This window comes from Cannabis sativa, chromosome 1, assembly GCF_029168945.1.
Source record: "Cannabis sativa cultivar Pink pepper isolate KNU-18-1 chromosome 1, ASM2916894v1, whole genome shotgun sequence".
In the NCBI taxonomy this organism is placed as follows: Eukaryota; Viridiplantae; Streptophyta; class Magnoliopsida; order Rosales; family Cannabaceae; genus Cannabis; species Cannabis sativa.
The window spans coordinates 25,895,178-25,907,466 of NC_083601.1; the positions used below are offsets into that span (position 1 = coordinate 25,895,178).

A 12,289-nucleotide genomic window follows, 5' to 3' on the forward strand; every position below is an offset into this window, starting at 1 on the left:
ATATCCACTTTTGGGAATATGCAAACTGAATTATATAGTAACTATATATATACATATCATGTACTAACAATAGTTTGAAACTATTGATTTCAAGAAGTAATAAAATATGCATATATTAATTTGCTTCTGGCATTACCAATATATGTGAAATTTATATTCTTTGAAATAGAATTTCATGTCTATTCATTCTCTTCAGGGAATGATATTTAAATATTCTAAATGTACAATCAATTTGTACAATTCACACTTATTCAATAATCAAATATACTTTTATCTTGATTATAAGTGTGTCTGTACTACAGGTACGCGACTACTATTATTCAATCTCACACATGATATATAGATTTCATGCACTTTGATTGTGTGTGGTATTTCATCTTTTGGTTGTTTCCAATTTCTTCTGGAAATATTTGAGTAGCAAACAATGCCATTGATTATTTAAAATCATTTCATTCACTTCGGGGAATGACGTTGAACAAGTATAACATTATTATAAATTTCTTAAAAATTTATTACTTGTTCATATATAAAAAGAAATTACTCAACAATTTCTTTAACAATATTTCAAAGAATATATGAATACAATTTTTGCATAATCTTTAATATATGTCACATGTAATAATTTCCAACATTGCAAGTAATAACAATGTATAGTAACATGACTAATACAAACAATCTTTAAAAGTAGTTGAATTCAATTCGTATCATTCTCTGTAGGGAATGATGAACAATAAATACATGTCTCATGTATTTAAATAACATTAGTCATGCTCACTGTTATTCTTATACTTTGATGTTTCAATGCAATTTTCTTAATATTCTTTTTAGGTATTCAAAACCCACTATAAAATTGCATCAATAATAATCATTTTTAATGATTCTTTAGTTGTATTCACATAAATACAATCATTTTTTTTTTGACAAATATAAAACATTTACTTCAGGAAATGTTTGTCAAAATGTATATCGATATTAGATTACTTTTCATTGTCCTCAAAGAATACAAGAACATATATATAAATATGTACTCATCTCTTTCATTATATATCCATCAACTATATAATGAATATTACGTTTGCATAATCTTCAGGATATATGCAAGATTTTATTGAGGACGCATAATCATCAGGATATATGCAATATGTTATCAAGGATGCATAATCTTCAGGATATATGTAATATTTTATCGATGATGCATAATCTTCAGGATATATGTAATATTTTATCGATGATGCATAATATTTAGGATATATGCAATATTTTATCGATGATACATAATCTTCTGGATATATGTATAATTTATATAGATTTTCTCTATCATATCATAGGCACACATATATTGTAAATATTATGAATGATGAGAACATAATATATATATAATCAATAATAAATATATAAAAACATATACATACATATATAATATATGATATATAGATAAAAAGAAAAAAGAAACCAAATGATTCTTGAAATTGTTTCAGTCAGAGGAGTATATATATAAATATATATTTAGTGTATTTTGACTTTGAAACAATTCAAGAACTTTAACAAGATACTTACATTGAGACTTGGGCAGAGACTCATGCTTGAAGCTTGGGCAGAGACTCGTGCTGATAACGTGTTATAAAATAATATAAAATAATATAAAGTAGATGAAAAGAAAGAAGAAGAAGACGAAGAGAGAAAGAGAAAGTGAATGAGAATTTCTGAGTTGTTTATTCCAATGGAGTGAACCCCTATTTATACAAATACAAGAGTGAGATATTAAGAAACTAAGAAAAAGGGAAACTAAGGAAAAGAGGAATGTTGATTACAACTCATGTTTATAAATAAAAGATTTGGACATCCACATAATTATTAATATTTATAACATATTTTTATTTTTATAATTATAAAATATTTAAATAAAAAGTAACAAAAGAATAGTAATTGGGTAGAGTCTCTTTGTATTGATATGACCATATGATATATACAGAAAGAATAAAAGACATTTCATACCTTCCTAAACTTACGCCCTCTTTAATGGCTAGCTTAAACACAAGCCTTAATATCAGAATATTAAATATGAGATATGTTCTTAAAATTCATGATATGAGAATGTATGAAAATATATGAGAATATCCTAATACCCCCCTCAAGTTGGAGCATAACTTGGTGAGAAGAAACTCAAATTGTCTTGTACCCAAAGGCTTTATAAAAATATCGGCCAACTGAACTGAAGTAGAAACATAAGAAGGAAGAATGGTACCATCCTGGATAGCATCACGAATAAAATGATAATCTGCTTCAATGTGCTTTGTTCGTTCATGAAAAACGGGATTCTGAGCAATATGTAAAGCCGATTGACTGTCACAATATAGACCAATAGCAGCAGTATGTTGAATACCCAAACTGAAGAGAAGACCCTTCAACCATTTTAACTCACATGTAAGAGAAGCCATAGAGCGGTATTCGGATATCGGATAATGTCCAAGAAACACAAACCGACCAGTGAGTGAACGATGAGTAAGAGGACATGCTGCCCAATCTGAATCACACCATCCTGATAGAGAAAGAGAGTTGTCAGTTCGTAATATGATGCCTTGTCCAAGAGAGCCCTTCAAATAGTGAACCACTCGCAAAGCTGCCTCCCAATGTTCTTGCCTTGGTTCTTGCAAAAATTGTGATAGAATATGTATAGAGTATGCCAAATCAGGACGAGTGACTGACAAGTAAATTAGACGACCAATCAAGCGCCTATAAGACTCTGGGAAAGACAAAGGATCCCCAGAAGCATTAGCAAGACGATGATTTTGTTCAATCGGAAAGGACACAGGCTTGGCACCCAAAAGACCAGTCTCAGCGATGATGTCAAGAGAATATTTTCTTTGACAAAGAAAAATACCCTTAGGACTACGTGCCACCTCAATACCGAGAAAATATTTAAGGACCCCAAGATCCTTCATATGAAAACAAGTGCTCAAATAAGTCTTAAAAAGTGATAAAGCAGCGGAATCATTTCCAGAAATAATAAGATCGTCAACATACACCAAAACATTAATTTGAATTGCACCCTTAGCCAAAGTGAACAGAGAATAATCAGCACATGACTGTGAGAATCCATACTCTTTCAAAGCAGTGACAAGCTTGGCAAACCAACATCGAGGTGCCTGCTTCAAACCATACAAAGATTTTCGAAGACGACACACCATATTAGGAGTGGATGACTGAAAACCAGGAGGAAGTTTCATATAAACTTCCTCATCAAGATCCCCATGCAAAAAGGCATTATGCACATCCATCTGATGCAACTCCTAATTTTTAGATGCTAAAATAGCTAAGAAGACACGAATTGTCACCATCTTCGCCACTGGTGCAAATGTTTCGTTATAGTCCATCCCTGCAACCTGATGGTTACCAAAAACAACCAAACAGGCCTTAAGTCTCTCGATGCTACCATCAGAATTATACTTGATCTTATACACCCATTGACTACCAAGAGTGCGCTTGCTAGGTGGTAAAAGTTCCATAGTCCAAGTACCATTATCCTCTAAAGCTCGAATTTCTATTTGCATAGCACGACGCCAGCCAGCATTTTTCATAGCTTCTTTAAAGGATTTTGGCTCACAACCTGCAGTAACAGCAGCAAGAAATTTCTGATGGCCCATAGAGAATTTGTCACAATTAATATAGTGTGCTATAGGAAATGGCGTACCTGAGGATGCTGATGGTGCAGGTGAATTTGAAGAGAGAGTAGATGGACTTTTTGTGGAAACAGTGTTAGTAACATAGTCACGAAGTCGAACTGACAGGATCTTATCTCGTAACCCAAATCCAAGTGGAGTTTCAGTAGTAGAAGTTGAAATAGAACATGTTGCATTATCTATATTGTGATGGTCTGCTATAGTAGTTGAGTGGACTGGCCCATGATCCGTAGGTGGGCCAGGGATGGGTTCATGTGGTGATTTAGGAGTAGGTGGTTGATCAGGTGAGGTGGCTAGTGGAGAAGAATATGTGCTGGATGAGATTGAGTATTATGAGTGGGCTCATGCGAAGGAGGAGTAGTGAGTGGTTGTTGGATAGTTTGGGTTGAGAACGAATCAGGTATCCCAAAAAAATCATCAATAATACAAGGATCTCCACTCAAATTCATATTTCCAAAGTTAACATCAGAAATAGTAGTAGCAATAGCATTATCAACCAAAAAGAAAATGATTTTCAAAAAATTTAACATCCCTAGAAACAAAAAAAGATTTAGTTTCTAGATCAAAAAGTCGCCATCATTTTTTACCAAAAGGGTACCCAACAAAGACACATTTTCGACTTCGACTTGCAAACTTATCACCCTTAGCCCGTTGATTATGAGCATAACATAAGGATCCAATCACACGTAATTCGTCAAAGGTTGGCAAAGAATTAAATAAGACTTCATAAGGAGTTTTATTCTTTAGAACACTAGAAGGTGTTCTATTGATTGAATGACTCGCCGCCAAAACACATTCACCCCAAAAATAACGAGGAAGGTGACCTTGAAAGAGCAAAGCCCTTGCCACAGATAGAATATGACGATGCTTACGTTCAACTCTGCCATTTTGTTGTGGAGTCCCTACGCAAGAAGTTTGAAATAATATTCCATTGCCAATGAAATAATTTTCTAAACAATGAAACTCCGTCCCATTATCACTTCGAACGATTTTAATCTTTTGACCAAATTGTCGATCGACCATAGCAATAAAGGACATAAATACTTTAAAAACTTCCAATTTATCAATCAACAAATAAACCCATACAGCACGGGAATAATCATCCACAATAGTCAAGAAATAACGAGCCCCACAAGAGGAGACTGTATTGTAAGGACCCCATAAATCACAATGAACTAACTCAAAAATCCGAGAAGCCTTATTATCACTCATAGGAAATGAATCCCTAGTTTGTTTGGCACGTGGACACACATCACATGGCTTATTTAATTTATCTCTAGAGTTACAAAAAAAAAGACAATAATTTTACTACTTTCTCTGAAGGATGCCTGAGTCGTTGATGCCAAAGCTCCAATGAAGCATGAGATCTAGCCACTGTAATAGCTTGCACTCTGGGCAGTTGCTTGTAGTAGTAAAGTCCATCTCTCCGTTCACCCGCTCCAATCAGCTTCGTCGAAGGTAGGTCATGTATAGCACACATATTAGAGGCAAAATGGACAGAGAAATTCATGTTGTTAATAAGTTGTGTAACAGAAATCAAGTTGCAGTGTAAATTAGGCACATAAAGAACATTGTTCAGAGAAAAATCTTCTGATAGCGTCACACTTCCTTCTTTGGTAGCAACAATGTTTTTTCCATCGGGAAGTCCAACGGGACATGCAACAATATTCTTAATGTCAAATAAGTATGATATATCTCCCGTCACATGATTAGAGGCCCCAGTGTCAATAATCCAATAATTTTTAGAGAACTCACCGTTCAAACGATTGCTAGAATATTGAACATTACCAAACATGGCAGCAATGGTATGCCATTGTTCCTTACTCATGTTAGGAAGAGATACGAGAGTGTTTGAAGAAGTGGTAGATGAAGTGGGCTGCTCAACCACAAAACTGACCATGCTTGAGTTGCTGCCATCTATCGTTACGGCACGAACAGTGGCACCTCTGCCTCGCCCAGCAGCTGTTGGATCAGAACTCCGACCACCATTACCTTTGCCACGAGCAAACGGTGCACCTTGAGTGCGAGGTCTATCCCCCCACCAATCTGGATAACCAAGAAGCTGAAAACAATTTTGCAATATCATGGCCAGAACGATGACAGTGAGAGCACATGAGCCCAGACTTATCAACTTTCTCTGGTTTCCCTTTTCCTCGTCCCTCCGGGTGCACAGAAAAAGCCACAACCTCTGGTGGAGATTCTTTGTTGCGAGTAATCCCATGGACTTGTTCTTCTTGCGTAACTTTTTGATAAACACGATCAAGTAAAGGTAAAGGCTCTTGAGATAATATAGTAGAGTGTAGTTAGGCATACTATTTACAATTTAAACCCATTAAAAATTGATGAAGACGCTCATTGTCACGACGTTTCTCATGAGCCTTACCCAAATTGCAAGTACACTTCCCACACGTACACGCAAGAATAGGTTCATGATTAGCTAAATCATCCCATAAAACTTTAAGCTTTCCAAAATATGTAGCAACAGACATAGTTTTAGACTGTTCAGACTTCACAATATCAGTTTTTAATTGTTGTATTTTTGGACCATTAGTAACAGAAAAACGAGCCTTCAATTCATCCCACAAGAGTTTAGCATCATCATAAAAGGAGATAGTAGACTTAACTTCTGAATCAATAGTATGCATCAGCCATGAGACAAGCATCGAGTGAATAGTGAACCAATCCTCTTGCGTGAAGGGTGGCATGGGTTCCATAATCGTGCCGTTAGAAAAGCCAAATTTTTGACGAGAACGAAGAGCGAGACACACAGATTTTTCCCATTCATCATAATTATTATTTCGAAGCCGAACATGGGTAATCAAGTCTCCAGGTCTATCCTGCGATCTAAGTAGGCTATTCATATAAATCGAAAAACCGCGATTTAAATCCGAACCACTGTAAACCGTAACCGGGAAAATCGTTTTTGGTGGTTTGGTCAATCCGGACTGTTTACGGCGTAATGGTTTAGTTGCGGTTCGTAATAAATAGTTAGTGGTTAAACCAGACCGGACCGTTTATAATAAATAATTAATTTAAATATATTTTATATATAACTATATGTATAATTTTGAACTTTTTTTTGTATCAAGTTTTTTATTGCATAAATTTTAGATTTTTATGTTATGTTTGGCTTTTGAGAATGTTTTTATATCATTATTTATAGATTATAGATCTATTACTTATCATGTTAAATATATATTTTGAAAAATATAATTAAAAACTTAGTAAAAATAGTACAATTACTTAAAAAAAATATGAATCATTATAAATTTCACTTAAACCGTAGTTTTGAACTAAACTAAACCGTTCTTAAGGGTTTGGTTTGAGAAATTTTTTGGTCTGGTTTGGTTTCTGAAATTCAAAAAACTGTTATACTGGTTTGGTTCAAAAACTATAAAAATCCGGACCAAACCAATCCGTGAACACCCCTAGATCCAAGAAAAAAAGGTGATGTATGGTCATTTCTGGAAAGTTGATTAGGTGGTGTAGCATCTTCTTCACCAGGCATGATGGTGATCAATTGTGTATCTTAGCCGTGTGGCTGTCTGATACCATGAAAGAATAGTAATTGGGTTGCCCTTGTATTGATCTGACCATATGATATATACAAAAAGAATAGAAGACATTACCTCCATTCCTAAACTTACGCCTAAACTTACGCCCTCTTTAATAGCAAGCCTAAACACAAGCCTTAATATCAGAATATTAAATATGAGATATATATTCCTAAAATACATGATATGAGAATATATGAAAATATATAAGAATATCCCAATAAGTAGAATTTTGAGTTTCTTTTATTATATTTTTATTATAATGCTATATTAATTTTGTAATAGTGTAATTATAATAACCATTACATTAGTTTTTTTTATTGTAATGAGTATTACCTTAAAATAATTTTAACATATTCTCTAAACACATTTCTTAATTAAAATAGAGAGAGGGATTTTGATTTGTTTTTGCGAAACTTCTTACATATCAATATATCAATATATATATATATTTATATATATATATATATATAAAAAGAGGAAGGTTGAAACAAATGTGAGGTGGCATCACATATATTTTTTATTGTATTATATATTTTTTCTTAATTTTTATATTTTTAATTTGTTTTTATACTTTTAGTAGTGTGAGATTTCTTTTGATAAAGTCTCACATCCTTTAGTAACTATTGTGGGTGTTATATTTCTAAGTTATATATAAATGATTGAACTTTCACTTAAATTGTGCCAAAATTATTAATTTTATATGGGTGATTAATAAATTTAATGTTGCATACAATACATATTTTTTACACACATTGAGTGATAGTTTTATATTTTTATCTTTAAAACAAAGATAAGTTTAATTTTTTTTAATGATATGTTAATTTGATTTAATTATTTTATTTATCATTTATTTAAGAATTTAATTATAATTCTTATTTTAATGACCTTTGAAGAATATTTTTTATATATATATTACACTTTCGGTATTTCTCACTTGCTATAAATAATTATTTTAAATATTAATTTTAAAAATTATAGTATATATATAAGTCTAAATAATATTTTTTATCGTTTATCATTGAAGAATTAATTAGTTTGATTTAATTATTTTATTATGCATTTGCTTATAAAAAAAATAAATATATATATATATAGATATAAAAGAAAATTTAAACAAAGGTGTATAAATTATTTTTTTATGATTCTTAAAAAATTAAAAGAGTTATTAAATTATATATTTATCATACTTATAAAAATAAAAGGCCAAAATTTATTATTTATACTTATTAATTATTTTTTATTGAAATAGCACATTATTTAAGATATAATTTTATTTTTTCATATAATTTTAATTATAATATTCTTAAATATTTACTCAAAGTGTAGTCTATAAAATCAATATCAATATATAAATATAAAGGAAGGTTTAAACAAATGTGAGGTGGCATCACATACATTTTTTATTGTATTAATTTTTTTTTCTTATTTTTTACATTTTTAATTTGTTCTTATACTTTTAGTAGTGTGATTTTTTTTTAAAAAAAAAGTCCCACATGTTTTAGAAACTATTGTGGGTGTTATGTTTCTAAGTTATATATAGATGACTGAACTTTGACTTAAATTATGCCAAAATTAATATTATTAAATTTTCTATGGGTGATTAATAAATTTAATCTTGCCCAATTAGTTGTAATTTTTGTGAATGATAAATTTACTTTTAAGTATTTTTAAAATAAATACAATAAATATTTTTTACACATATCAGAATAAATCCCAAAAATACGATTGGATGAGGGTGATTTTTTATTTATTTATAATAAAATAAAAATAAAATAAATCCCAAAAATACGATTGGGTGACTTTTTATTTATATACAATATATTAAACCCATAAAACCCTAACCCAATTCCAATTTGGAAGACGCCTTTATTATTGAATTTCACCGCCAATTTAAAAATAATAAAGGGTACTAAATACCATAAAACATTGTCGACCAGTCAACAGAGTGATTTTCTCACGAGGCGGTGGAGATGTCCTTCATCATCTTCTTCGTCTCTGTCATATACTCCTTCAAGCTTATCACTCCATCAGAATTGTGATCAAACTTTGCGAATAGTGAACTGTAAATATTAGCAACCACTTCTGGATTTGTCTTCACATCATTACCAAAATCGGTCTCTACCGATCTAAGAGACTGAAACTCTTTCAGCATTTCGCTGTAGCAAAGAACGCCATCTTGGTCTATGTCCAGTTCCGCAAAACGACATCGTACCGCAGAAGCAAATTCTTCCTTCTCTTCGATAAAGTTTATGATCATTGTACTATCTATTAGTTCTACACTCATTTTTTTTCGTGTACTGTGAATTTATTGCTCTTTAAAATATAAATTTGCTTGTTATTTGCAAAAGGACTTATGGTCAATACTAAAGAGCGAGAATACTGTTTCTTGTTTTCCTTTATTTTAGATCTGAATCCCTAATGTAAATTTAAATGGAAGCAATGGAGATGTGTGATTGCTCTCAGTTTTTGGCCTACCAAGGGATACCGAAGCAATGGAGTCTTAAACCAACATAAAGTCAATCTAGCTAGAAAAATTATTGTTGTGCCTCTACTTGCTGATTCATTTTTGTTGGGCCTGAATACTGATGATTAGTTGGATGTGGCCGCGTATGCTCCCAGTTTCGAAATAATGAACTGAAAGAGAGCCGGAGGCAATTCCTACATTTGAGCATTATGCGGTAACTTCATCTCCTTCTCATCTGAGTTGTGACATTCTTAATAGCCAGTGGTTAGAACTTAGGCATATCATCTCTCTTTCTCTTGTACTATTTTGTTCTTTATCATGTAATTTTTTTCTCTCTTGAAATATACTGCGGTTCATGAATAATAAAAAATGGAATTATGATCATTGATTAAGAACTCTGCTCACATGTAATTTTTTGAAATTGTTTATTGTTGATCAACCCACTTGGAATGAGCCTCATACAATCAGGTCATTAGTTGAAATCATTTGATGTCTTACAACTTAGTGAAATGTCACTATTACTCATTTGTTTTTTTTTTTTTAAAAAAAAAAAGGGCTGCCTTGGTTTATTAATTACAGATTATAGAAATTGGGGATTAATTTTGCTTTGACTAAATTTGTGTATTTCATTTGATTTTTTTTCCTACATATTTTTTGGGGAAACAATTAGATTGGTTTGAGTGATCATAGTGATGATATTTGGATGGAGCGATGTTAATGTTGAATTATCTGCTACCCTCAAGAAGCTGGCCAAGCCCGCTGAAAGGCATTTGGGTGGTGGTGACCGTCTACGGTAAATAATCCTTGCCTCCTTTAGTTTTTAGTTTTGCTTTGTTAAAATTTTTAGATGCATTTATATTTTGATATATTTAGATTCTCTTTTTGAAACTAGAAGAAACTTTATTAACATTAATTAGAACCTGAATACAAAAGCGCCTGCATATTTTTGATATCATTAGATTTAAGTTTTAGATTTGCATACTTTCTTAATAGGGATGTTAGTTTTTTAGTTGGTTTATGTTGGTGGGTGAATTTCTCTTAATTAACAACAATTAATAATTATAAACTAGAGATTCAAAAGCTATTCCAAGTAGAGAAAGAATTAGTTTCCTCATTGATCCTAATTTGGTCTATTATTAACTACAGGAGTTTCCACCAACCAGCTAAGGAAGGTGTTGAAGGTACCATTTAGCAATTGTCAGCATTGATTTATAAGGACTGAGTTTTCACTGATCAAGCTCTCCCTGCAAATCTTATTACAAGACAAGTCTATTTGGTATAAATGATAGATAAAATCATGTTTTTATGAATTATTATAAATATCTAAAGTAAATAGTAGAAGTGCACATCCAGTGATAAAATTATTGTTGTATTTAAGTCTGATACTTAAGATTTTCTTTTATTAACGTTGTATTTTATGGCTCTTTTCAGAGGAATTGCAGAAATAAAATTTATTTTTGCTTAAGGGATTATTTTAGCAATCTCATTTCCATTTTTATGCTTAGGACCCAAGGTAAAATTTGATATTAATATCTTTTATAATACTTATAAACTTTTACAACTTCTTGCATAGAAAAAAAAAAAATTGATATTTTTCTAAAAAGTTAGGCTTAATTTAAATTAATTGAATATACGTACAAATAATCTCAAATAATAATTAATAATATTTTTTTTAATTATTTATTGTATTATTTTTAAATAAAGTAAAAAATATCTAGCATAAAACTAAGTACCGTGTCGGCGACTGTACTCTAACAATGGCAGAAGCGATCTTTCAAGAGCAACACAAAGTGAAGCTTTTCAATCGTTGGAGCTTCGAGGATGTTCAGGTTTAGGAAGGCTCAGTGCCCTATCGTCGAGAAGATGCCACTCGTATTAGATCTGCTGGTGTGGTCAGGCGTCAAGCTATTGATATTTCTCCTCTTCAAAGGGTTAACCAAGCTATCTATCTTCTTACAGTGATTCTTCACTTTGTTGGAAAAACTCATCGTCAAAATTCTCGTTTAACATAAGGAATGAAAAGTTCTTATTTAGAATAAAAAAGGTACAATCATTGTATATTTGATTTTCAGAAATTCATCGAAAAATTATCACCTGATGAGTCAAACTTAATATTTTTGTGAGATCCAGAAGTTTTCCAATTCCAGTTTGTTTGGCAACATTTAGTGTCGCATCAGGTATTCAATCCTCTCCAGTAGTGCAAGAACTAGATCATTATGACCTTCTATATCTTCTCTTGAAAACCCTTTAACCTGTACAGATATTACAATAAATTTACACTTAGCAATGGTCATTATTAATTAACAGGATGTCAAAATGGGATGACTTCGGGAACATATAAAACTGACAGCAATTCACTTTCAAGACAAAAACAGAGCTTTGATGTCATGATTTGCAACTCAATAAAGCAACATTCAACTGGAGATAGGAAAGCCAATCATAATAGTCTTTAGTCAATAAGTCATCCCAACACTATCCATGTCATCTTCTAAGATGAATGTCTTTAAACGATCACTTTGATGTAATATTTGTCACTTTTAATTTAATTGCCAAGTGAGTTTTTATCTGTTTCATCATAGAGTAATGTT

The 12,289-nt window shown here is 31.6% G+C and overlaps 1 protein-coding gene across 1 annotated transcript; it reads right to left on the bottom strand.

Moving 5' to 3' along the window:
* Positions 1-9,191: 9,191 nt before the first annotated feature.
* Positions 9,192-9,521, bottom strand: LOC115704316 (uncharacterized). Its single transcript, XM_030631530.2, has one exon. The coding sequence runs from the start codon at positions 9,519-9,521 to the stop codon at positions 9,192-9,194; it is 330 nt and encodes a 109-aa protein (XP_030487390.2).
* Positions 9,522-12,289: the final 2,768 nt, after the last annotated feature.

Coding starts and splice junctions, on each gene's coding strand:
- LOC115704316 (XM_030631530.2), bottom strand. CDS start 9,521: ATGAGTGTAGAACTAATAGATAGTACAATGATCATAAACTTTATCGAA.